The following is a 26,190-nucleotide window of genomic DNA, read 5'->3' as shown; positions in this document are numbered from 1 at the left end:
ACCTCCACGGACTCCTAAACGTGGCCATCTGCACCTGGCAAGAGGATTTTTTTAATGGCAAACAAGGAAAACACCCCCTGCTCCTAAATGGGTTCAATTTTTATTCCCCTCTGGGGAAAAAAAAAAAAAAAAAAAAGGAAACTTGTAAATGATTTGCTTGGAAAAAGCCATTTCCCACAGAGATTGGGCACGGCCATGGGGAGCTCGTGGCTGTGACTCAGGGGAAGGAGGATGAGTCCCAGCTGCTCGCTGCTGGATTGGGAACAGCTCTGCGTGATTCCCGCCTGCTTTGGGGATGGTTTGGGACAGGATTCTCCAGCCCTGCCCTCCCAGGTGATGAGCTGGGCCTCTTAGGGCACAGAGCCAGTCCTGCCTCTCCTGCTGGCTTTCCCACTGCATCCTCGGGGCTCCCACCCCTCCTTTGCCGTCCTCTGTCACTTCAGGGGGTGCTGCTGCACCTCCCGGGGTCCCCAGCCCCACGCTGGCACTGTCCCAGTGCCTTTGGCACAGCCCCCAGCCCAGCACCAGGGAAATATGCCCAGGGACAAGGTTTTAGGCTAAAAACGTGTGATTAAACCACGCAGTGACCCTGTTGGCAGCCTGTTGTGGATGTATTTTAGACAAGAAATTAGAGAATCAGGAATTCCCTGAGTGGTTTGGGCTGGAAGGGGCCTTAAAGCCCACCCAGTGCCACCCCTGCCGTGGGCAGGGACACCTCCCACCGTCCCAGGGTGCTCCAAGCCCTGTCCAGCCTGGCCTTGGATCTCCCCTGCTGTGGCCAGGAAAGGTTCCCTGGTGTTCCCCTCCTCCCTCGGGGCTGAGCTGGTGCCTCAGTCCCCCACCCCAAATGACATTTTTGCTTTGGAGCTTCAGGTGAGCAGCGGGTGTGGGAACAGCAGCAGCAGGAATTCCTGCGCTCCCATCCCTGCTCCAGCCGTTCTTGGGATGCTTCCAAGCTCATTAGGGAGATGTCTGTTTGCCGTGTAATTAACTCTAAATGAGATCAGCAATGAACACAAGTGTCATTATGGCTCCAGGAGTCACTGAGCTCCTGAAGAGCAGGTGAGGAGCGGTCAGGACAGCCCCGGCTGGTCACTGAGGCTCCTGGAGCAGGGGGACCGGACTCACTGTGGGGATGAGAGGGGTTGGAGAGGCTGATGATGCTGAGCCCTGGCCCAGGAAAGACAGAGGTGGCTCCAGTAACTCCTCAGGGACTGAACCTTCCTCATCCCTGGGGCTCTAACATCCCCCAGGGCATCAGAGCCACTCTGGAATCCCCAGTCCAGCTGTGGCCTGCAGCTGGACGGGCTCCAGGCCTCGCCTTTGGCTGCATCCCTTACCCACTGCAGACGCTGATCCCGTGTGTGCCATCCCCTGGCTCCTTCCAAAGGGGACTTTTCCCACTGGAAATGCCCTTGCTGCTCCACACATCCAGCCAGGAGAAACAAATCCCTCTGATGCCACTGACCTGCGTGCCCAGTGGCTGGGTTACAGCAAATTGAACACAAAAACTGTCACTTCTGTGCCTCCTCCCATCCCTGGAATATTTTCACTCCCAGGAGGAGGTGAAATCTGTGTCAGTCCTGCGTCCCCACCCAGGAGGGCACCACTGAGGGAATAACTGCTCCCAGTCTGTGTGAGATGGGAAATGAGGAGGGGCCTGGGCTCAGGGCAGGGCTGGGACAGTGTCAGAGTCCCAGCGATGGGGCTTGCTCTGAACTCTGTGGCTCTGCCTGCCCCAATAAAAATTGCACATTTCATGTATGTTATTTTTTAAATTGAAGCTTTTTTTAAAAAAAACCCAAACCAGTGGGGTTTGGCTGCCTTACCCCCTTATTGGGACGATTTAAATCAAAAGCAGAAACTGGGGGGAGGCTCCTTTTGTGGCTCCAGCTGGAGGGGAGCCAGCCCTGGCTGCTGGAGCCACAGGGTGCCCGGGGCTCCCGTGGTCCTGCAGGTCACTGTCCCAAACTCCATCAGGACAAGAACACGCAGCTGGTGCACCCACATCCTTTTTGGGCTGCTGGAGGTGCCCCAGCCAAAACCCTCCCTGCTGGGATGCTGCTGCCTTCCCGAGCCGGGGGAATGGGTTTGTCCTGTCCACGCAGGCTCCGCGTGGCTCAGCCCCCAAACCCCAGCGGAGACGGGGCTGGGCCGGGGAGCTGAGGTGACCAAAGCTCCTGGTGGTGACAGGGACAGCAGCTTGCTGGAGTTGGGGGTGATTCTGCTCCTCCTCCCGGCACAGGGCTGTCTGCAGCTCCCCGGAATCGCTGCAGCCACGGGCAATTTTCTGTGTTGGAGTTTTGCAAAACCATATTAAGAAAAATCTCGCCCTGGCGCTGCTGGCTCTCCTCCAGGCTGGAAATTGCATTCCCCTGCTTGAAATTCCTCCCGGAGTTTCAGATGGAGAATGTACAACTTCACTTTCCATCTTGAGCTGCTGTCACACATTTTAATAACAGGGGCTGGGCTCCACCCCAGCGGTGGCCGCGTGCCAGGATTCTGGAGCCAACCCATTGGAGTGGCTGCGGTGCTGCTGGAGCTGGGGCTCAGCCCCCCAGCCCAGCCCCTTGGAGCTAGGCTGGGCTTTGTGGCTTGGTTTTTAATCCTGGCTGATGAGTTTTTGGTGTCCCCTTTGTCCCCCAGGTGATGGGAAGGGGGTGTGGAGGGGATCAGCTCCATGTGCTGCGCTCGTGATCCCAATGAGGAGACGTGATCCATTCCTCCTCCTTGCTGCTCCTGATTCTGTCATCAGCTCTGGCAGGGCCCTGATGGTCCCACTCGGGCTTTTCCCTCTCCATCCTGCCTTTCCCCACTGCAGGACTGGGAGAAATCCCCCTGCACCGTGACACTGATGGTGGTTTCCCCCCAAAACCCCGTGGATATAAAAGCTTGGGGAAAAGCCTTTGAAGAGACCCTGGAAGGGACTACAGCGGGGTGGTGGCACTGCCAAGCCTCCTGGGGACATCCCTGTGTGGATGACCCCGTGGTGGGGACAGCAGACAGCGACCTGGCGGGGCTGTGTGGCTTTGGGACACACACCCGAGGCCGGGACATCCCCCGGGATGGGGTTCCCTGCCTCGCCTCTCCCCGAGCTGCCTTTTATGGGCTGCTCTTTGAACCCGAGCGGTTGTGCTGTGTTTGTGCAACACTCGCCGCAATCAGGGAAACAGCCGCCCTAATTGGATTGGGCCGGCCGGGCTAATTGGCTGCCTGCGAGCAGCCGCTTCCAATCAAGCTGTGCACGCCTTTGATAAGTTCGCTCGCCTTTATCAGCCTGGCAAACTGCGCCGTGGAGGTGACCTGCTAAATGATCCCCCGTGTTTCTAAAGCATTTTTCATCCCCGCTGATCCCCCGAGCCCTTTTCTTTCTTGCTTTGTAATAACAAACTCGGGGAAATCCCAGAAATCCCAGAGCAGCTCCCGCCTGCCTGTGGTGGTGGGCACGGTGCGGGGGTCGGCAGGAGGTGACAGTGCTGGGGGACCAGCGGGGTGGCAGGGGTCCCACCCTGCTGGCTTTGGGACTGGGGGGAGGGTGGAGCATGGAGCTCAGGTGGTGCTGTGCTGATGTTGCTGGGTTTGGCCCCTGGTGGCACTTGTCACTTGTCCTGGATCAGGAGCAGGTTTATGGGAAGAGCTGATCCCACTGCTCTGCCCGGGATTTGGCCATGTTCCTCCATGGAGCATCTCCCTCCCCATGGCCACAGCTCCCAGGGAGTTGCTGGGCCACCAGCCTGGCCCTGGGGCTGCCCAAGGACTGCTCATTCCTGCCAGGACCCAGGGAGGGAAAAACAACCCTTGTTGTGCTTCAGTGGGGACAATCGAGGGTGGTGAGGCCCTGGCACAGCCACCCCTGGGTGGCCACAGAGGTGTGAGGGTGGCCACTGCCAGCCAAGGGCACCAAACACAGGGAGAGCATTGCAGAACTCATTTATTTCAGTCAAAATGCCCTGATTTTGCTAAAACTTGCATGTGAGCTGCTCATCCTCCATTGCCTGAGCTGCCTGTCTGGGGGGGTCTGGCCTGAGTCCAGGGACCCTCCTGCAGGGCCCCCCAGCTCTTCCAGACACGGGGCTGGGGTGACCTTGGGCGCGTCCCAAGCCCTCGGCGCCTGGCCCTGACCGCAGACTCGTGTTTTAAGCCTTTTTCCCAAATTTTGGAGGTGAGAAAGGAAGCCTCTGACTGCACTGCGGGGAGCTGGCGGTGCCAAGAGGCACCAGCCCTGCCAGCCCCCACGCCGAGGGTGAGTGCCCTGCTCCCCCCTCTCACCCTCCTGGAGTCTCCCTGGCTGTGTTGGGACAGGATTTTGTCAGGATGGGTCTGCTCCTGCCAAACGTTTCCATTTTGACAAGTTGGCATTTTCCAAGAGCAACATTCCCCCTCCCAACCCAAACAGGGAGCTGGAGCTGCTCCTGCTTCCACTGGCTCATGGAAAGGCAGCCCAAGCTGGCCGGTGGCACGGTGTGGGTGTGTTTGTGCTGATGGAGCTGCTCTGATAATGGCACCTTCGGAAGGCTGAGCTAGAGCAGAGGCTGGGCAGAGTTAAAGGATAAAGAAGGGATTTATTAAAAGGCCTCCATGGATCCACCTTGGGCAATGCAAGAGCCTGGCCAGGGCTACACACAAGATGAGCCAACATGGTCACAAAATACACGAGGTCTCCCACTTTTGTAAGTTTTGGTCCATTTGCATATTGGGGTTAATTGTCCAATTATAGGTTGAGGTTATGAAGTTCCATCGTCCTTATTTTTCTCTCATTAATTCACTGTTGTTTGCACTTTTTGGGCCTGGACAACCTTGTAATGGTTGTCCTTGGTCAAGCTGGAAAAGGATAGTTCTGTGTGACTGAGCTGTGAGGAGAACTTGCTGACACTTCCCATGAAGTTCAGCGTTACAATCCAATGCAGCCCAGAACCCGAGGAATATGAAAGCCAAACCAAGGCACCAGCAGCAGCTGCTCCCCCTCGGTGTCACCGCTCCCGGCCGGCCCCGGGAGCTGGGAGGGCGCTCGGGCTGCTCTGTCCCCCTGCGAGCTCCGCTGCGGGACACGCGGCCCCGAGCAGCCCCGAGCGGCAGCCACGAGAGGGCACAAAGCCCTGGCCCTGCAGCAGGCAGCCCTGCCACCGTGCCACTCTGCAACCCTGTCACTGTGCCACCCTGCAGACCTGTCACCGTGTCACCCCACAACCCTGTGACTGTGTCACCCCGCAGCCCTGTCACTGTGTCACCCCACAACCCTGTCACTGTGTCACCCTGCAGACCCATCACTGTGTCACCCCGCAGCCCTATCACTGTGTCACCCCACAACCCTGTCACTGTGCCACCCTGCAGCCCTGCCACCGTGTCACCCCGCAGCCCTGTCACTGTGTCACCCCGCAACCCTGTCACTGTGTCACCCTGCAGCCCTGCCACCGTGTCACCCCACAGACCTGTCACTGTGTCACCCCACAACCCTGTCACCGTGTCACCCCGCAGCCCTGTCACTGTGCCACCCTGCAGCCCTGTCACTGTGTCACCCTGCAGACCCATCACTGTGTCACCCCACAACCCTGTCACTGTGTCACCCTGCAGCCCTGTCACTGTGTCACCCTGCAGCCCTGTCACCGTGTCACCCCACAACCCTGTGACTGTGTCACCCCACAACCCTGTCACTGTGCCACCCTGCAGCCCTGCCACCGTGCCACCCCGCAGCCCTGTCACCGTGTCACCCCGCAGCCCTGTCACTGTGCCACCCTGCAGACCTGTCACTGTGCCACCCCGCAGACCTGTCACCGTGTCACCCTGCAGCCCTGTCACCGTGTCACCCCACAGACCTGTCACTGTGTCACCCCACAACCCTGTCACCGTGTCACCCCGCAGCCCTGTCACTGTGCCACCCTGCAGCCCTGTCACCGTGTCACCCTGCAGACCCATCACTGTCACCCCGCAACCCTGTCACTGTGTCACCCTGCAGCCCTGTCACTGTGTCACCCCGCAACCCTGTCACTGTGTCACCCTGCAGACCCATCACTGTGTCACCCCACAACCCTGTCACTGTGTCACCCCACAACCCTGTCACCGTGTCACCCTGCAGCCCTGTCACCGTGTCACCCCGCAGTCCTGTCACTGTGTCACCCCGCAGCCCTGTCACCGCGTCACCCTGCAGCCCTGTCACCGTGTCACCCCACAACCCTGTCACTGTGTCACCCTGCAGCCCTGTCACTGTGCCACCCTGCAGCCCTGTCACCGTGTCACCCTGCAGACCCATCACTGTCACCCCGCAACCCTGTCACTGTGTCACCCTGCAGACCTGTCACTGTGTCACCCCACAGCCCTGCAGCCCTGCCCCCCTGTGACCCTGTCACCGTGTCACCCCGCAGCCCTGTCACTGTGTCACCCCGCAACCCTGTCACTGTGCCACCCTGCAGCCCTGTCACTGTGCCACCCCGCAGCCCTGTCACTGTGCCACCCTGCAGCCCTGTCACCGTGTCACCCTGCAGCCCTGTCACCGTGTCACCCTGCAGACCTGTCACTGTGTCACCCCACAACCCTGTCACCGTGTCACCCCACAACCCTGTCACCGTGTCACCCTGCATCCCTGCCACCATGTGACCCTGTCACCCTGCAGCCCTGTCACTGTGTCACCCTGCAGCCCTGTCACCGTGTCACCCCACAGACCCGTCACTGTGTCACCCCGCAGACCTGTCACCGTGTCACCCTGCAGCCCTGTCACCGTGTCACCCTGCAGACCTGTCACTGTGCCACCCCGCAGCCCTGTCACTGTGTCACCCTGCAGCCCTGTCACTGTGTCACCCTGCAGCCCTGTCACCGTGTCACCCCACAGACCCGTCACTGTGTCACCCCGCAGACCTGTCACCGTGTCACCCTGCAGACCTGTCACTGTGCCACCCCGCAGACCTGTCACTGTGCCACCCCGCAGCCCTGTCACTGTGCCACCCTGCAGCCCTGTCACTGTGTCACCCCGCAGTCCTGTCACTGTGTCACCCCACAGCCCTGTCACCGTGTCACCCTGCAGCCCTGTCACTGTGTCACCCCGCAGCCCTGTCACTGTGTCACCCCACGACCCTGTCACCGTGTCACCCCACAGACCTGTCACCCTGCAGCCCTGCCCCCCTGTGACCCTGTCACTGTGTCACCCTGCAGCCCTGTCACCGTGCCACCCTGCAGCCCTGTGACTGTATCACACTGTACCCTGCAGCTGTATCACACTGTCACCCTGCCATCCTGCCACTGTGTCCCCCTGCAGCTTTGTCACCCCCCAGCCCTGTCCCCGTGTCCCCCTGCAGCGCTGCCATCCTACAAGTCCCCATTGGTGCCACTGTGGCCCTACAGGACCCTCCCTGACCCCAATCCAGCTCTGCTCCACCCTCCCCATGCCAGGCCATGGATCCCCGTCCCCACCATCCTCCAGCTCTTGGAAAACCTGGGGGTTCCAGTTCTAAAAAGAGTTAATTACATTAATAGCCTAATTAAGACACCAGCCTGGTGCCTGTCTGGGATCCTGCTCTGCTGCTGGAGTGAGACCCTTCCCAAAAACACCCACTGGAGCCCCGGGAATGGTGAGAAGGGGAGGGGATACAGGGAAGAAGAAAAATTGATGGGAAAATGTGGTGAAGTATGGACAAATGTGGGAAATCATGGGAAAATGTGTGAAAACACAGGGAAATGTGGGAAGCGTGTGAAAACATGGGGAAGTCTGGGGAAGCGTGGTAAAAATATGGAAAAACATGGGAAAACGTGTGGAAATGTGGAAAAATAGGGGGAAATGTGGGAAAATAGGGGGAGATGTGGGAAAAAGTGAAAACATGGAGTAACACAGGGAATTGTGGGGTAACATGGAAAACCAAGCGGAAACTTGGGGGGGGGAAAGGAAAATAGAGGGAAAACACGTGAGAACATCGGGAAATGTGGGCAAAGGGGTCCCCTGTGCGGCAGGGCCGGGAGCGCTGCCCCGGGCAGGGGCTGCCCCGTCCGGGTGACAGCCACGCGTGGAGCGGGGGGGGCCCTGTCCCCGCGGGGATCCCGCGTGTGCCGCGCCCCCTCCCAATCCCCTCCCCTCCCTTCGTTCCTTCCCCTCCCTCCCCTGCCCTTCCCCTCCTCGGGGCGTCACCGCCCCACGCGCGTGTCCTCGCCCTCCCCCGCCCCGCGGGTGGGCGTGGGGGCGGCGCGGCCGGGCCGGGGGGAGCTCGGGGAGCGCCGAGGGGGGCGCGGCGGCGGTGCGGGATGCGCGGCCCCCGATGGGATGTAGCGGGCGGCTGCTGGGACCCGCCGGGGGCCGCCGCCGCGCCTCGCTGCTCCTCACCATGATCCTGTTCTTCACCTACTTCTTCTCCTGCCTGCCCGGGCCCTGCGAGCCGCTGCCGCCCGCGCTGCTGCTGCCGCCGCCCGCCGCGCTGCCCGCGGGGCCGGGGGGCGCGGGGGGCGCGGGGGGCGGCAGCCGCCGCTTCCCCCAGGCCATCATCGTGGGCGTGAAGAAGGGCGGGACGCGGGCGCTGCTCGAGTTCCTGCGGGCGCACCCCGGGGTGCGGGCGGTGGGCGCCGAACCCCACTTCTTCGACAGGTGCTACGAGAAGGGGCTGCGCTGGTACAGGTAAGGCGGCGGCGGTGCCTGAGGGGGTCGGTAATTAGCGCAGAGCTGCGTTAATTGCTGCCCGGGCCGGGATGAGGCGGCTCCGCAACAGGCGGGCGCGGGCGCGCCGGGTCCCGGCAGAGAAAGGGGGTCCGGGGGAAGAAGGGGACCGGGGGAGGGTGCGGATCCCCGGCGGGACGAGCGCGGGGCGGCAGCTCCGACCCTGGCCCGGGCTGGGGAAGGGGCTGGCGGCTGCTTTTGCGGGGCTGCTGCAGTGTGAAAAGCGGTCCCCTTGTCCCCGTGTCGCCCCTGTCCCCGCGCCTCCCATCCCGCATCCCGCCCGGCCAGGGACGAAGCCGGCAGCAAAAATGTGCTCCTTTCACGTCCCCGGGCGTTGCGATTTTCACCTTTAGCGCTTTATCCCCAGCCGTGCCCCCTTTTCCCTACCGACTTCCTTTAGGAATTGTTTTATTCGTGTGGTTTCTAAAAAAAACAGAAATGAGCGAGGACCACGGGCTTGATCCTGACTCGATTCTGGGCGGGCGAGGGGCGAATCCGTGGGATCCTCGGTGGGTTTGTGGCAAAGGGCAGAGCTGGAGTGATCCAAGGAGGTTTGTGTTTTGATGGTTACGATGGGATTGAGTCGTTCAGGCGATAAAGCATTCGGAAGAGCAGCTACTGTGCATGTGGAGTGTATTAAACTCGCGTCTCCTGGCCAGCTCCAGAGCGGCTGGGCCAAGCGGAGTCGGGAGCGATAAGTCCCTTGAAGCCGGGGATGGAATCTGCTCCGTTGTTCTGAAGGCCATCCAAATGTGTCGATGTATGAAAGCGCCGTGGTGTTCCCGGGGAAACATCTGAAAATAATAAAAGGAGTAGCTCTCCCTGTCCTTCCTGCCTCGCCAACCCCTTCTCCCCGAGCCCCGCGGGAATACCGCATTTCTCTCAATGTTTTGGGGGAGGTTGCAGCTTCCCAACCCTCGCCAAAGTAACAACCTGGGAAAAATCAGCGTGTTTAATGGAAAGAGTAATTTTAGTGGTAATTTTACCCGTAGAGTTTCAGCTCTCTGAGCCCACATCTGGGCTGTAAAGTTACGACTTAACACACCTTCAAACCCCAGTAAGTAGCGGCGCTTATTTTTACGGCTGCATTAATATCCCCGTGATTTATGAGCTCATTCCCCCGCTCCGTTCGGGTCCGCGCTGCCCGAGGAGCAATAATGATGAGCACTAATCTTTTTGGGGTGAGGACTGCGAGCTGCCTCTCGCTTGGCAGAATGGGACTTTAATGACTGCGAGCACCTCATTAAAGCGGGGAAGATCGAACGCTTTCATATCGCTCGGCGGAGCCCAGCGAGGCTCGCAGGACGGACCGCAGAGAGGAGCAGAAATAAATCTTAGTTTGGATGGCTCTGCTGCGGGTTTTTAGTGCTGGAAGTGCTTGCAGGGAGCTTGGCCTGACACCAGTTTCGAGATGATCCCGCATGTGGTTGTGGTAAATTTGGAGAAATGGAGCGGGGAAGGTTTTCTGGGCTGGGGAGAATCTGCATCCTTCGGGGCGAGGCAAAAATCAGGAGATGTTTTACTTTAACTCTGCATAAAGTGTGGTTTTAATCACACACACACACACACACACACAACTATTTCCCTTCGCTTCCTCTCCTCTCTGCCTCTTGTTTTGTCTTCTCACAAGACCTCGCAGTACCGAGGGATTTTATCCTCGGCAAAGCCAGACAGAGCTAAATGTTTAAAGCTGGGATGTGCTGGAGTGGAGGGAAAGAGAAGTTGGACAGAAAATGGGGTTTTTCCTATGGATATCTCAAAAGTGTTGTAAACATTTTTAAAATATTTGAACTTGCTAGGAAACCAAAATTACACCAACTTCTTCTCACGCCAACATATTTGGCCCGAAGGCACCTGTAGGTTGTTGCTTGTTTTGAGTAAATGTGGAAAAAGAATTCCCTTGGAAATATCACTCCATAATTATTTTGTTCTTTCTTAGTAGCTCCATCCCGTAGTGATTTCCCTGCTCTGGCAGGAGCATCTCCTCGTGGGTGATGAGTAGTTTGTTTTAAGTTACTGACTGAAATAATTTATTCTTACTGAATTGTTTTATTTAATTTAAATTTGAAATGGCCCAAAGCCCCCCCCCCTTTCATTTTTTTTGTAGTAGTAGTAGCAGTGAAAGGGAAATGTTCTGCAAAAGCATCTCCTACAGAATTCCTTGAGTTACTACAGCTTTAGCTAATTCTAAGAACATTAAACACCTTTTTGAGGCTGCAGCATAAATGATTTAATGGCTGATCCAAGCATGATGGGATGCTTTCTCCTCAAGCAAAACACAATTTTAATCTTTTTGGCACTCAGTGCTGCTTGAAGGAAACCTGAATAAAAAGAAGAGGCAATGCTAGCGTGTCTGCTACCAGTTTGGGGTGTCGGGGGTCCCCTTTGGGAGCCTGGGACTGGCTGTGTCTGTTTTGTGAGAATGTGGGTGAGGACAAATGGTAAAAGCTGAATTGAATCCGAGCAGTTTGGGGTGATATTCAGGAATCCATTGCAAAACTTGGAGTATCTGCGAAGGAAGGTGTGGGGCCAGGTCCTGCCTTTGCCTGTGGGGATGGAGGAAAACATTAGTGGGGTGAAGGGGTTTGAGGGCTGGAACCCCCTCGGTGTGAGGGGAGCAGGTTTGGGCTCACAGGGGACATCTGGGACGTGTTCCCCCCTTGTATGGTGGGGCTGGGGCTCTCCAGTGTCACTGCTCTGCTCCACTGGGGACGTTTTGGGGGCGTAGCAGAATCCTTGCATGGGATTGTTCCCTTTTGGGATGCCAGAGCTGCTCTGGTTCCCACGCAGAGGTCCCGGCTGCTCCGTCTGCCTTTGGCACAGCCTTGGGGCTTCTGGGGGGAACGGGGCAGGAGAGAAGGGGAGCAGCAGCTTTGGGCAGCGTGGCAGCGCTGGGAGAGGGGCCTGGGTTGCATGGAAGAGAGTTCAGGGCAATTCAGCTCTGAGGGAATCGTGTGGAAAGCTCTGAGCCCCACACAGCTCACCCAAAGAGGTCTCCTCGTCCCCATCTGCCAAAACTTTGCAGCAACATCGGCTCAGTGTCCGTGGGCTTTTCCCCTGTCTCGGGTGTCCCTGTGTGACCTGGGATCCCTGTCCCTCTCCTCCATCCTGTTTTCCTGCTTTTCCCAAGAGCCAAAGGAGGGCTTAGGCAGGAATGGTGCTGGGCCAAGGCTCCCTCCACCCCACGAGCCCTGGCAGTGCACGCACCGGATTTGTAGGAACTGTAAAGAACCCCCTATTTTCATACCGTTTGCACCAGAAGTATGAAAAAGTACTATGGGATGTCTAGTGATTGTCCCTCTGCAGCCGGAGGGACACGAGGAGCTGGAATCCCCACCGAGCATCCTCTGGCCCTGCAGAACTCTGAGACTCTCTGAGGCCAAATTTAACTTTTCATTGTCGTTTTCCCGTCCCATCCTACACGAAAGCTGGCATGAGCGGGGAGGAACTCCCCGTGGGGTTCCTCATCCCTCTGTGCTCCTGCTGGGGTGTCCCAGCTCGGGAGCACCTCCGGCAAGGTGGAGGGGGAGCAGAGAGCCGCTCCCTGGCGTGTGGGGTTTGCCCCCTCCCCTTCCCCAACCCCATTCACAGGAGCTAATAACGCTCTTGAAAGGCATCCAGGATTTCTTGAGCCAGACTTTGTTATCTCGGAACCTCGCAACCCCGACGCCTTTGAGCGACAGGGGAAGGACGCGGCCGCGGCGCTGCTCTTTTGACTTTTGCCGGGAGTGTTATTGGCAGCTGAAAAGTAGAGCTAAGTAGGTGCCTTGAGGGGTTTTTGTGTGTGTTGTGATTGTACAGACAGATCAAGACACTCTATAGCGCGAGCTGCTGAATGAAATCAGCTCCTCCGGAGTCACCAGGCTGCGTTTTGGCACCGCTCTCGTGGCCCCTTCCAGGGCGAGCTTTCCTCAGGGAAGCGCAAAGGTGGGAGAGACAAAGGAATCCGGCCGGAGCGGGACGGCGATGCCCGGAGCTGCTCCGGGACGTTATCTTTATTCATTGGCACCGCTAATCTCTCCTCCTGATGGACTCGATTTCAGCGCTGCCGTCTCAGAGCGGCCCTTGTTTTCCCGGGGCATTCGCAGACACTCAGCTTCTCGCCTTTATTACTTTGCAATCTTTTCTCTTTTTTTTTTCGCTTCCATTCACAAGTGAGACCTTTCTGTCTCGGCTTCCCGGATCCTCATCCCCGTGTTTGGGAAATGAAACCCCGAGTACAAAGAAAACACGCGGGAAACCTGAGAAAAAGCTGATTTTAACTAAGAATAAGATACATGAAAGCTTTTACTTAAGGTGTAGTGGTTTGGATTGGCTTTTATGCACCGTTTTAGCGCCAGCCCTACTCTTAGAACCACGCTTAAGCGCTGGGTCTGCCTGATGATGTGCCCCTGTTTTCTGCTCCCCAACACACACCCAGCACTGCCCGCTCTTGGGAAGCAATCCATAATTCGTGCAAAGTTTGGGTTGCTGCAAACTGCTTTCACGTGGGATTAAAAATAGCTTTTACTGCCACGATGAGGAATTAACATTCGAAAGCATTTAAAGGGCTCCCAGCTGCGATTGCTGCGGGTGGGGAGAGAGAGGGGCTGTGCCTGTCCTGTTTTGGGGGGTCGGTGATGGGGTGAGGAGCACAGCTCTACCCTCCTGCCCCCATTTTCATGCTGTTACTCCCTACTTCCACACGGCCGGGTTTTCTTCCCGATCCCATCAAGTGCTTCTTGCTGACCCAAGCAGGTCTGGGAGCCTGAATTTGAGCCTGGCTCAGCCTCCAGGCGAAATGAAGTCGGCTTGTTCCTTGTGCTGTTGCTCAGATCGTGTCAGGTTCGAGTGATTGGAGCTGCGTGTTAATGTTGGCTGGGATTTTGGGGATAAAAGCTGCGACTTGAAGGGTGGAAGGTGCTCTTCCCGGCTCAGGAATGCTTTCCCTGTCTCCGACTATTTTAAATAAATGGGGGGATTACACCCGGGCTGGGCAGGGGGTGTGCAGGAGTAACCTGAGTTCCTAAAGGATTTCAGATCTGCCAGGATTTCTATCCCAGGCTGCTTAAATACACCCAGAAATCACAGGGCTGTTTAAAAAAAAATATTATGGGAATTAATACCTTTGGAAAAGGCTTCTTTATTCCTGTCCTTTCTCTTGTGCTCTCCGTTGTAACCTCAGGGAGTAGGAATTGAAATATTGAAACATGGCTTTTTTTTTTTTTTTTTTTTTTTTTTTTTTTTTTTTTTTTTTTTTTTGTCCATGTAACTCAAGAGAAGTTTTGAAAATATGTCAAATATTGCCAAAAAATTCACCAAGAGCCGGGAATGCCTCAAGGCTTCTGTTAGTGGAATTACTGAAAGCTTGGAGAAATAATCACTGCAGTGTAAAGGAAATTTTGGGAGTTTCTCCTTAAAGGTATTAGGCGGATTTTTTTTTCCCCTGGACGTTTTTGTAGATAGTGACAGAAGGTGGAAAAGGCCGGTGGATTTAGAGGGTGCTTTCATGCAAGGAGAGACAATTACTTAAGAGAGTTCAAAGCTTATTTATAAAACAGTAATTACCTTCCCCTGGGAGGGAGACGGGCAGCTCTGGCGGTGGGGAGGGGGTTACAGCACTTAATTGGCAAAGATGCTTAAAAGCTTCCTCCTGACCTTTTCAAAAACTTTCTGCTGCAACAGGCTCGGGCAGAGATTGAAAACCTGCCCGAGGAAAGGCCAGGCTTAATACCGAGACTTAGCTCTAAATGGCTTTTCAAAGGGCTGTGGAAATCCTCCTGCTTAGGGAGCTGGGCGTGTGGGAGAGAGGCAGGGATGGATGGATGGATGGATGGATGGATGGATGGATGGATGGATGGATGGATGGATAAAAGACGGATGGATGAGGGAGGGATGAATGGATAAAGGATGGATAAAGGATGGATGGATGGATGGATGGATGGATGGATGATGGATGGATGGATGGATGGATGGATGGATGGATGGATAAAGGATGGATGGATGAGGGAGGGATGAATGGATAAAGGATGGATAAAAGATGGATGGATGGATGGATGGATGGATGGATGGATGGATGGATGGATGGATAAAGGATGGATGGATGAGGGAGGGATGGATGGATGATGGATGGATGGATAAAGGATGGATGGATGAGGGAGGGAGGGATGGATAAAAGATGGATGGATGAGGGAGGGATGAATGGATAAAGGATGGATAAAAGATGGAGGGATGGATGGATGGATAAAGGATGGATGGATGAGGGAGGGATGAATGGATAAAGGATGGATAAAAGATGGAGGGATGGATGGATGGATAAAGGATGGATGGATGAGGGAGGGAGGGAGGGAGGGAGGGATGGATAAAAGATGGATGGATGAAGGATGGATGGATGGATGGATGCTCCTTGTCAGCAGGACAGTGCTCTGGGAACAGGGTGGGACCTGAGCCTGGCAGCTCCCATCCCACATCCCAGCTCTTGGAATGGCCAAAATATTAAAGTGAGGAGCACAAGGATGTTCTGAGAGGTTTCTGTGGGACTTGGTTGGAAGCCTGGTCTGCGGGGTGAAGGCAGCAAGGGCTGGTCCATGCTGGGCACATCAGGGCACTGGTTTAAGATGAGTCTTTCTTTTCCCGTGGGAATTCATGGAATCATGGAATGGTTTGTGTTGGAAGGCACCTCAAAGATGAACCCATCCCACCCCTGCCATGGGCAGGGACACCCTCCACTGTCCCAGGCTGCTCCAAGCCCCGTTCAACCTGGCCTTGGGCACTCCCAGGGATCCAGGGACAGCCACAGCTGCTCTGGGCACCTGTGCCAGAGCTTCCCCAAATTCACCCCATGTGAAGAACAGCCCAGACCCCCACAATCCCAAACTCGTGGTGGTTGCAGCACTGAGCTTTCCCCGTGGCAGGGCTGAGGTCTCGGCTCACGTTTTACACACTCACCTTTTGTGGTGACAGTCCTGGGTGGAAAATTCTCAGCAGCTCCTTGGATTTCCCCTCCTTCTCCCTCTGTTCAGAGACAGCTCGGAGATCACAGGAATCCTCAAAATTACTCATGCATCCCTGAATGAGTCACTCTGAGCTGAAGACTCGTTTGAGATGCAAATGTGGATGTGGCAGGCAGGGCACTGGGACGGGGAGGGGGCACAGGGGCAGCTGTGCCCCCTGAGCGGGGTCCTGCAGGTCACCCCAGGGCTCGAGGTCAGTGTCCAGCTCCCTGTGATTCCAGGGCTCCTGGAGAGCAGGGAGGAGCCAGGGTTTGCACGGCTGAGATGGTCCAGAGCCACGGACCAAAGAGAGCATCCCTGTTCCACCAGGGCTGTGGTGGCACAGACTGCCCTGACCTGGAGTGCTGGTCCCAGGCTGAAATGTGGGAAGGAATGGCTGAAAAGCAGAAAAAATCACTATTTGGGCTGTTAAAGCCCCAGCATGGAATGTTTTAGGCAGCCTGGGATAACAGCAGCACTTTGGGAGTGGGATGAGCTGCTGGGCTCCTCCTGGGAGGGATTTTGGTGTGTTCCACCAAGGAAATCTCATGACAGGCAGGGACAAGAGGGGAATAAACTCCTGTCTCCCAGCCAGCAGCTCACAGCGAGGGGGTGGCAGGAGCCTCCCACGCCCCCGGGGCTGTTCTGCATCTTAACACACAAAATTGATCAGGAGCAGGAGAGAATTACATTAATATAGTCACTTGTCACCGAGGTCTTATTAGGAATCTCCACTCATTAGTGTGGAGAGAACAAGGCTGTGACCTTGTTAACGTCCTTGGGCAGGGAAAGGCTGATTGACCACTTTGCTGCTGATTTATCACTTGGCCCCTGTGCCCACCTGGCCCTGGGCACACCTGGAGGGCTTTCTGTAGCTGGAGTGAAGAACTGGCATCCCCCTCCCTGCCCTGCCCACACCCTTCAGGCCGATTCAGCCGGGAATTCGCAGCCGCGTTATGCAAATAAAAATAAAAAAAATAAATAACAGGACGCGGCGGTGATTGATGGGAACGGCCAAGGAAAGTGACAGATCCCGTCCCCGGGGGCCACATCCCGGCTCTGCTCGGCGGGGGCTGCCAGGGCCTCCTGCCTTGTGCAACTTCCCAGCTGCTCCAGAGCCGCGGCATCCCAAAGCCGTCCCAAATCCACCCCAAATCCACCCCAAATCCACCCCAAAGCCGTCCCAAAGCCCGGGGCTGGGGGAGCCGCCCCCCGCCCCCCTCTGCTCCCCACAGCAGCCCCCGGGCCAGGGCAGGACGGAGCCGCTGGGGGTGCAGGAGGACTTGGCTCAGCTCTGGGGGCAGTTTTGGGCATGGCAGGAAGGACATGGAGGGGCTGAGGGAGCTGGGAAGGGGCTCAGCCCGGAGAAAAGGGGGATCAGGGGGGACCTTGTGGCTCTGCACAGCTCCTGATGGAGGGGACAGCCGGGGGGTCGGGCTCTGCTCCAGGGAACAGGGACAGGAGGAGAGGGAACGGCCTCAGGCTGGGCCAGGGGAGTTTAGGGTGGATATTTGGGAGAATTTCCTCCTGGAGGGGCTGTCCAGCCCTGGCACGGCTGCCCAGGGCAGGGGTGGAGTCCCCATCCCGGGAGGGAGTTAAAAGCCCTGTGGATGTGGCACTTGGGGACGCGGATTGTTGGACTGGATGATCTTAGATAGCTTTTCCAACCATAATTCCACAACTCCATCATTCCTTCTGGGGGTGAAATCAAGCCCCCATCAGGGCAGGGTCCCAAAAAGCCTCTGCCATCTCCACGGCCCTACATCAGATTACTTCATCGGATTTTATTTTCCCCTCTCTGGAGGCTTCTGTAGGTGCTGCTTGTGCCCGAGTACCTCCCTGTCTCCACCTGCCTCACCCCTCCTGTGCCCCGAGCTCCCCGGTAATTCCAAGTGACAAATCCCCCGCTCCAGGGCCACCCTGCCAGGGAGGAAATGTCGATGAAGTGGAAGCGAAAGAAATCCTCCAATTACCGGCAGCGCGGAGGGGCTCGATGGGAGCCATCGATCGGCCGCTCGGCAGCGCGATCGCTCATCGCCCATCCCTGCAGCCGGGGCGGGGGGACACTGATGGCCCGGGGGACACTGATGGCCCGGGGGACACTGATGTCCCCGCGGCCCCCAGCCCTCTCCAGGCCTGTCCCCGCTTTTCCTGCCAGCGCCAGCCCGGCGGCACGGGGGGGTTTCTTCTTCCCCGAGAGGCATCGGCCGCTTCCTCTGCTTCCCAGAGTCATCTTCCGAAGCCACACAAGCCTGAGAAAAATTTCGAGGGGCCACTGCCAAGTACTTTCAGCCGAGAATTTCGGTTTTGTTGAGGGAAGGCATCGTTTGTCCGCCTGAAAAGGCGGTTTTTGGGGGGAGGGCCGGCCGGAACGTCCCCCCGCGGTGTCAGAGCCCCGAGCGTGACAAACCTGCATCCGCCGGAGCCGCTCCCGCACAAAGGAGCCGGCGGGCAGGGCTGGGCTGCTGCCAGCGGGACAAGGGACAGAGGCGTCCCCGAGGGCCCGTCCTGTTCCGTGGGGTGGGACTCGAGGGGCTGGGAGCATCCCAGGAAGGGCTGGGCAGGACTGGTGCTGGAGTTCTGCAGACTGAGAGTTTTCTGTGCTGGCAGACTCTGCCTCCCGAGAGAACGCTGCATTTGGCCTGAGGCCGTGGAGAAAGCTCCCAAAATTGATGGATAGCACTAGGATTACAAGTGTGTAGTTGATTAGAAGTGTGTCATATCAGAGAGTCAAAAACTTGAAGTTTAAAGTTTTAGAATATAGCAATATATAGAGAGCTGAGATAAAACTTTGAAGACAATAACCAATGCTTCTTCACCTTCTTCTTCGTAGGTTTGAGTGGTATTTTGGGTTAGGTTAGGGATTTCACCTGCTGTGCTCAGGCACCATCCTGCCCTGGCCTTACAGGTTTTTTGGGATCCTGGCTGCCTCTGGTGTTTGGAGCTGGTGTGAGGCAGGAGGTTTGCTGGGCGTTTGGGGAGCTCAGAGCTCAGTTTGGGTGGTGTAGGATGGATGGAAGCATGCTGGGTTCTCGTTCTGTCACTGTTCCAGGCTGCTGTCACCCCTGGCAGGCGGCTCCAGGTCACTCGTGTCCCCCAGGGCTGTGGCTGTGTCCCTCTGGGTGTTTGGATCACATCCCTCACTTTCTCCCAGTTGGTGATGAAGGTGTCCCCAGCCCCCCCAAACCCCTGGGCTGGTTTAGGGACACCAGGGACAATCACCCCAACCTCCCCCAGCCCCTGGGGTGTGATGGCAGCGGGGACACTGCTGTGCTGAGCTCAGAGTCACAGAATATCCCAAACTGGGATGGCCCCATTGATCCAACTCATCCCTGGTGACGAGTCCAGCCCAGAGGGGAGCAGAGGTGGCCTCAGAGCCCCCAGCCCTGGGCAGGGGATGGGGCTGGGACCCTCAGCAGGTCACCCTCGTTAGCCTGAGTGTGACATGCCGGCTTATTACCCTCTGTGCCATCTGAAGGGACCTGTGGGGCTGGTGTCACTCTGCCACAGCGTTTGATCCCCGTCTGGTTACAAGGCAGATAATGAGGGACAGCCTCGTTCAGTGCTGCTCTTGGTGTGAATATGAAAAATTCATATTTGGCTGCTTTGAGGAGCACCAGGAAGCGTGTGAGGGTGTCCTGCATCCACGGGGCTGAGCAGGGATCACACCCAGGCCTTGGTCATGTTAGAGGCTCATAAAACTTGAATTACTGAACAGACACTGGGAAGGGGAGATTCCTTTCAGCATTAATCCCTCTGGTGGTGCAGGACCTTTTCTAAACACTTTTTTTTCTGGGCGAAATGCCTTTAAATAAAGGCTCACAGGTTCAGTGAGCACCTAACTCCAGCTGTGCCCAGCTGTGTGAGCCTCATGTCAGCGCCACAAGCAAACAAGTTGCTGGAAGTGTCAACACACACCTGGTTGTTGGGGGTTTCTGGTTTCATGACACCGAGGGCTGATGACTTCCACGCTCAGCTGTGTGTGTGTGATATACCCAGCTCTGACCCCAAAACCAGCCCCAAAGCCCCCCTGCTGCTGGGTGAGCTTGGAGCCGAGTTGATGGATACAGAGAGGGGGTGAGCAGTGTTCTTTGGAAAGAAATCTGGCTGTGAGACCCTCCCTGGGCTCAGCTGGGAAGCTCTCAGTGACAGATCTCACTCTTTGCATGCAGCTGAACAGAAATGAAAGCATGATCTGGGTGGAGGAGAGGGTGGGAACGCTCTGATTTTATTCGGAATCCCCAGGGATTTGATGATTTTTGAGTCATGGAGCCTTGGCACAGGGGGAGTTTCAGTTCTTGCTCAAAGCCAGCATGTCCTGAAGATAAGAGAACTGCCCCAGCAACAGGAGAACCAGCAGCCCATATGAACGTGCTCAGCTGTGTTTGAACACAATCCCAGTTTGAGCTGGAAGTGGGCTGGAGGTGGTTCATGATCTTCTCACCTGCAGCAAAACCTCAGCAGCAGAGGTTAGGAAACCATTTGTAGAGGTAAACATCTCCCAAACCATCTCCCAGGCCATGAAAACCCCCAAACCACGCTGGCACCCAGTGAAGAATGGTGGCTCCCTGTGCTTTGAGGACCTCAGCGGATCAGACGAAGGCAGGGGGGAGCAGCAGGAGGTGGAAGGTGCTGGGGGGGTGCCCCCACAGCCAGGCAGGTTTGTCCTGTGCCAGCTGGGTCACCTCACCCCAGGATGACCAGAATGAGGCCCCACATGTGCTGTCAGCTCCCCCAGTCACCGTGCAGGACAGAGGAGAGCAACTTTAAAAGAACAAGGAGAACTGTTGCCACTTCAAAACTCGGCTCAGAATTGATGCCAGGCCTCCAACAGACTGATGCTCCTTTCTTCTCCCGTTAATTAATTCCTTTGCCTGCAGTGAATTTCCATCTTTTATTTGTGTGGCAATCAAAGGCTGCGAGCAGCGAGGCTCACATTAGGAACAGACCCATCCAACCTTTTTTTAATCTTCCTGTATCAGCTCCTCGCCCTCTCCTCATGCTGCCACGCTGCAGCTGAAGCACAGATGCCAAGAGATGGCTTTTCTGGAGGAGGAAGGGGCACGCAGACCCCCGGGGTTTGCTCCCAGCAGGTCTCCTTTGCTGTAGAGAGGAGGAGGAATAGGGCTGAGCTCTGCTCAGAGACACAAATGGGCAATTACGGGGGTCACCTGAGAAGTGTCTGGTGATTTACAGCCTCGTTAAAAGGTGATGCTAAAAGCTGGGAAGATTTGTAGCATCTGCATGGAAACCCGGGCCCTGACCCTCACACCCCAGATAGCGGGAGGTTAAATATCCAAGGAGGCCTGGGGATGGCTTTGAGGGAGAGCCCTGCACATCTGGTAATGCTTGGGCGGACACCGAAGGCCCTGGGCCGGGTGTGAGGAAATGGAATTCCCTCCTTGCCCTGCTGATGCTCCTCCTGCGGTGGCCGCAGCCTCGTGGGACAGGAAGGTCCAGCCAAAGTGGAGGTGAAGGTGGAGATGGGCTTTGCTGGGAAGGGAGATTGTGGGAACCCAGGACATCCCTCTGGCTGCCCTGGCTGGCTCCAGGCCCTGGCAGGGGGCTCGGAGACCTTGGCACAAAGTCAAAACCACCTGTGGCTTCCATTTTAGACCATGGAAAAAGCTGCCAGCTTTGTGTGAGGAGTTACAAGCCACAAGGGTTTGAGTAGTGTGGTAGTTGAATTAACACAAGGTGAAAAAGTAGAATTTTAGGGTTTTAAAATAAGGGGCTCAAGGGGACAAGCTGGAGGGATTTGGGCATGTCCTGACCTTCTCCTCCTTGCCCTCCATGTCTCGCTGTGATGGTGACACTTTTCTGTTGGTTTAAGGTACAGACACACTGCCCAACAGAAATGACAGATATTGGCACATTATTGTAAACATGGCACACGGAGTTTTTGTTTTAAAATGGTAACACCACCCCAAGGGGGTGGGAGTCTGTCGCAGACTGACCTGCTAGACAGACCACAGCTCCTTGAGAAAGCTTGTTATAAATAAGAGAAAATAAACAACCTTGAGAAGCCGACCCTACGCATGCAGACTTCTTTGGCTGCATGGGCTGGGAGAGGAAATCATCTCCAGTGGGGAGAGAGCCAGGGCTGGGATCTTCCTGCTTGGGGGAAGCTCAGCCTGATCCCAAAGAGCAGCTGTGAAGGAGCTTCATGGTTCGTAGGTCAGTTCCCATGGCCAGCGTGGGGGTGACAGCTTGGGACAGACGGGGGATCCTCTAGCCCTTGGAAGGCTGCAGAGGTGCAGGTGGTGGAGTCTTTGCTGCTGGAACAGTGCAACGTTCCCATTTCTCCTGTTCCATCCTGGTATTTGCAGTTCTGGCTTCTGGTCCCCCTTTGGATGCTCTGCTTGTTAGAGGGAAGAAATCCTAAATCCTGGCTGGCAGCGAGAGGTGGAAGAGTGGGCTGATGGGAGAAGGTGGTTTGAGATCCCACACCTTGACTGGGACAGCCTGGATGTCTTATCCCACGTTCTGTCCCGTGTGTTATCCCATGTGTTATCCCATGCTTTATCCCATGCTTTATCCCATGCTATCCTGTTATGTGTTATCCCATGTTTTATCCCATGCTATCCCACGTTATCCATGCGTTATCCCATGTTTTATCCCCTGTTCTATCCCATGCTATCCCACATGTTATCCATGTGTTATCCCATGCTATCCCACATGTTATCCATGTGTTATCCCCTGTTTTGTCCCATTTTATCCCATTCTATCCCATGCTATCCCACATGTTATCCATGTGTTATCCCCTGTTTTATCCCATTTTATCCCATTTTATCCCATTCTATCCCATGCTATCCCACATGTTATCCATGTGTTATCCCATGATTTATCCCATGCTATCCCATGTTTTATCCTATGCTATCCCACATGTTATCCCATGTGCCAGTGCCCAGCAGAGCCTGGGTGATGTCAGGCTGGAGAGCAGTGTGGGATCTGAGGGAAAACCTCTTTTTGGGGGCTCTGCTCAGGCAGGAGCTCTCCCCTCCCAGCCCCTCCTGGCAGGATCCACCAGGATCCTCCTGTCTCTGTGTTCCAACTCGGAATTACCCCTCACCCTGCCGTGTTTTGGCCAAACAGGGATTTTCAGGGAGAAATCCGTGGGTAGGAGCAGCTCTGAGGGCCAGGTTGGCTCGAAAAATCAAAACCCCACAATTCCTATAAAGATTTGTAGGGACGGTATGTTTATTACAGTGCTGCACACATGTAAAGGACCGTCCCCCTTCAAAGGACATGCGTACCCCTGAGGACTCCCGATCCTTTTGTATTACTCATTACTGTTTTACATATGCATAGAATTTTGCAATAGGTTCATGCATATTCATTCTGCTAATTTTGTGTTACACTTACAGCTAGTTACACTTGTACCCAGTTTTTTGTCAGAAATTACAGAAAGCGGGTGGGTCACAGAAAGTGGGTCACTTTGCCCTGTCTGTTTCAAGTTCCGAGGAGTCTTTTTTATCTCTCATCTCTTCAGCTTGGAAATTCGCATTCTTTCTCCTCAGCTGGGGCAGTTTTACTAGTGCTGCAAAGTTACCAGACTAAACTGCATATTTTACTTATACTAGTAAGCTCAAAGCGGCACATTTCACCTAAATCCAAATGGATTTCTACCCTGTTAGATTTTCACTCTGTCTCACTGGGAAGGAGCAGGGATGGGGGGTGCACGTGTTTGCAGGGAGCAGGGCAGAGCTGGCAGGGCTGGGGATGAAAGCAGCACAGTCTGATGGAGTCAGTGGAGAAATGCAGGCCAGATGGCTGCAGGGACAGAGGGGGGAATCATTGTAAACGCAGGTGAACCCGGTGGGAAGGAATGCTGATGAGTGACTCCAGTTCAGAAGCTGGATGATTTCTTTATTATAACTGTGCTATAACCCATTAATGTACTATTTAAAGGAGACACTAAAACTACAAACCTGCTTTTCTAACTCCCATATCTCACTAACTCACAACTCCTGCCCCTCTCTGAGAGTGCAGCCACAGGTGGGTTGGATTGGCCATCAGCTCCAACAATCCTCACCAGAACCCAACCAAGCAATCACCCCAGGTAAACAATTCTCCAAACACATTCCACATGGGAGAACAAGGAGCAGAAACAGAAATTGTTTTCTCTTTCTTCTCTCTGTGCTCCTCTATGAAAAATCCTGAGACAGAAGAATGTGCTTGCCGCAGGGAATCATTCCCAAAGTCTTTGCTCTCCGCAGCAAGATGAGGGCACTTGCAGTCTCTTCCTCTCAATCTGCCTCCCGTGGTGGCTTTGGGCAGGGCTCTGAAGGCTGTTTGTGACTTCGGGGGTTTTAGGGAATTGTTCTCCAGGGTGTAAACTAAACGCTGAGCAGCAGGCAGGGAGCAGAGCGAGGTTTGTAAGGATGGTTCTTGTTCTCCCAAATCCCCTCCAGCCCAGGGAAGGGGGGATTTGGGAGTGGCCCCACCCTGTGTGTGTTACAGGGTCTGACCACGAGCTCAGATGGGTCCTGGTCATGGAATCGGGGAATTCCAGACTGGATTGTTTGGAAGGGACCTTAAAGCTCATCTGGTTCCAATCCCAACACCTTCCAGGCTGCTCCAAGCCCTGGCCTTGGACATCCCAGGGATCCAGGGGCAGCCACAGCTTCTCTGGGAGATCCATCCCAGCCCCTCCCCACCCTCACAGCCAGGAATTCCTTCCCAAGATCCCACCCAAATCTCCCCTTTTCCAAACTGAAGCCATTCCCTGTGTCCTGTCCTTCCATGCCTTGTCCCCAGTCCCTCTCCAGCTCTCCTGGAGCCCCTTCAGGCCCTGGAGCTCTCCCTGGAGCTTTCTCCTCTCCAGGCTGAAAAAGGAGATTTGTGCTTCAGAGGAAATTTAAAATTTGTAATTTTTAGGTGACCTTTATGTAAAAAAGCCCAACCAAAAGTACCTGTGAGGGCAAAGGCATGGTAGAAGCAGAAACTGCAGTTCCATCAAGCTGGAATTCCTAAATAATCCATAAATAACCCAGGCTGCAGGTTTGGAAGTTGCTTTCTTTCCTTGTTATAGGAAAGGGAGAAAAAAATAAACCTGTGTTTAAAGCCTGTTGCAAGGAAATGAATTGCAAATAAGGAAAACAAATTTGAGTTAATTCCTCTTTCCCGAGCACGGCTCCATTCAGTGTTCCGGGAGTCAGGGGATTTAGGGATCTGGAGATAGCGTCAGTGTTTTTGGGTAACAAGTACAAACTGTAGCAGCTTTTAAGGCTTCAGAAGCTGTTTTTGATTAGGATCTTTTCTTTTGACAACTATTTTTTTCTTTTCAGGAAAAAAAAAGGAGGGAGGAGGAGGAAAGGGCTTTTTGTAACACACTGGGGTTAGAGATGAGGGAAAATCTGTTTGAAATATGCAGGGACCTGAAAGCAAATCTTGAGTGAATAATAAGTTTAACTGACCTTAAAATATCCCATTGCCATGAGGGATTTGAGAGTAATACTTCAAATGGATTTTTGATGAGGCTCTGCAGGCTGTGGGGAATTGAATATTTTTACCCAACACGTTTTCTGATCTAAAATTTTCACAATAACTGGGAGAAAAAAAAAAAAACTATTTGGGAATGCCTAAAGAAGGGTTGGGGTTGTGTTGTTTTACTCTAAAGCTGCTGTGCTGCTGTGCAGGGAAAAACCAATTTGCTGCAAGGTCACTTTTCAGAACTACTTTAACTCCCCAATATTTAAATTTATTCCTGGAGCAGGATTCCTGCTGGCTGCCTGTGTGACACCCTTGGCATTCCATGGGGGGATCCATGGGGGGATTATCCCGGTGCCCACTGGCACGGGGTGTGTGCCAAGCCTGAGTGACAAGGCTCAGGCTGGGCCAGGGGAGGTTTAGGTGGAATTTTAGGAAAAATTCCGTCCTGGAAATGCTGCCCAGGGCAGGGGTGGGGTCCCCACCCCTGCAGGGAGGTAAAGCCCTGTGGATGTGGCTCTTGGGGACACGGGGCAGTGGCCTTGGCAGTGCTGGGGAAGGGCTGGATTGATTTGGGGCTTTTCCCACCTCAGCAGTTCTGTGATTCCAGTGAATGCCCTGCACCAGCCCCTTCGATCCCGAGGCTTTCCTGGAGCATTTTTAGGGAGAATTTGGAGCCACTTTACACCCGAGTGCAGCTCCCAACTTCCCTCCCTTCCCCCGGGATGGGGCAGCAGAGCCCAGAACTGGGAGAGTCGGGGGACAATCCCTGCAGTGCCACGTCCCCATTGTCCCCATCCCCGGGGGTGAGCAGGGGACACTGGCAGGAGATATCCCACGCCTGGGGGGCTGTCACCAGCGCAGGGAGGATTTGGGAGAGGCTCCAGAACATCCCACCCTGCGGGGCTCCAGCAGCAAACAAGCCCCCAGTGTCCTGCCTGTCCCGGTGGCGCCGTGGCAGGAACGCCTCCTGGCCCCCTGCCGCTCCCAGAGCTCCACACAGCCCCGCATTTTCCCTCCCTGGCATTCAAAAAGGGTGGGGGGGAAAGGAAAATTGTGGTCCTGCAGCAGCTGCCGGGCACTGGGCTTGGGAAGATCCCTGCCCCTCACGTCCCAGGGACACAGAGCACACCAGGGTCCTGCTTGGGCTCTGCCTGG

The 26,190-nt window shown here is 55.4% G+C and overlaps 1 protein-coding gene across 1 annotated transcript in view; it reads left to right on the top strand.

Annotated features, from left to right (window-relative positions):
- The first annotated feature begins 8,206 nt into the window (after positions 1–8,206).
- Positions 8,207–26,190, top strand: part of HS3ST6 (heparan sulfate-glucosamine 3-sulfotransferase 6) — a 35,476-nt gene continuing 17,492 nt past the window's right edge. Inside the window, exon 1 of the mRNA XM_068207271.1 lies at positions 8,207–8,590. Within this exon, the coding sequence (XP_068063372.1) occupies positions 8,238–8,590 (353 nt within the window). The 5' untranslated portion in view covers positions 8,207–8,237. The remainder of the gene's footprint in view (positions 8,591–26,190) is intronic.

This window comes from Anomalospiza imberbis, chromosome 16 (assembly GCF_031753505.1).
Source record: "Anomalospiza imberbis isolate Cuckoo-Finch-1a 21T00152 chromosome 16, ASM3175350v1, whole genome shotgun sequence".
Classification (NCBI taxonomy): Eukaryota; Metazoa; Chordata; class Aves; order Passeriformes; family Viduidae; genus Anomalospiza; species Anomalospiza imberbis.
This window is presented reverse-complemented; position numbering and strand designations above follow the sequence as displayed.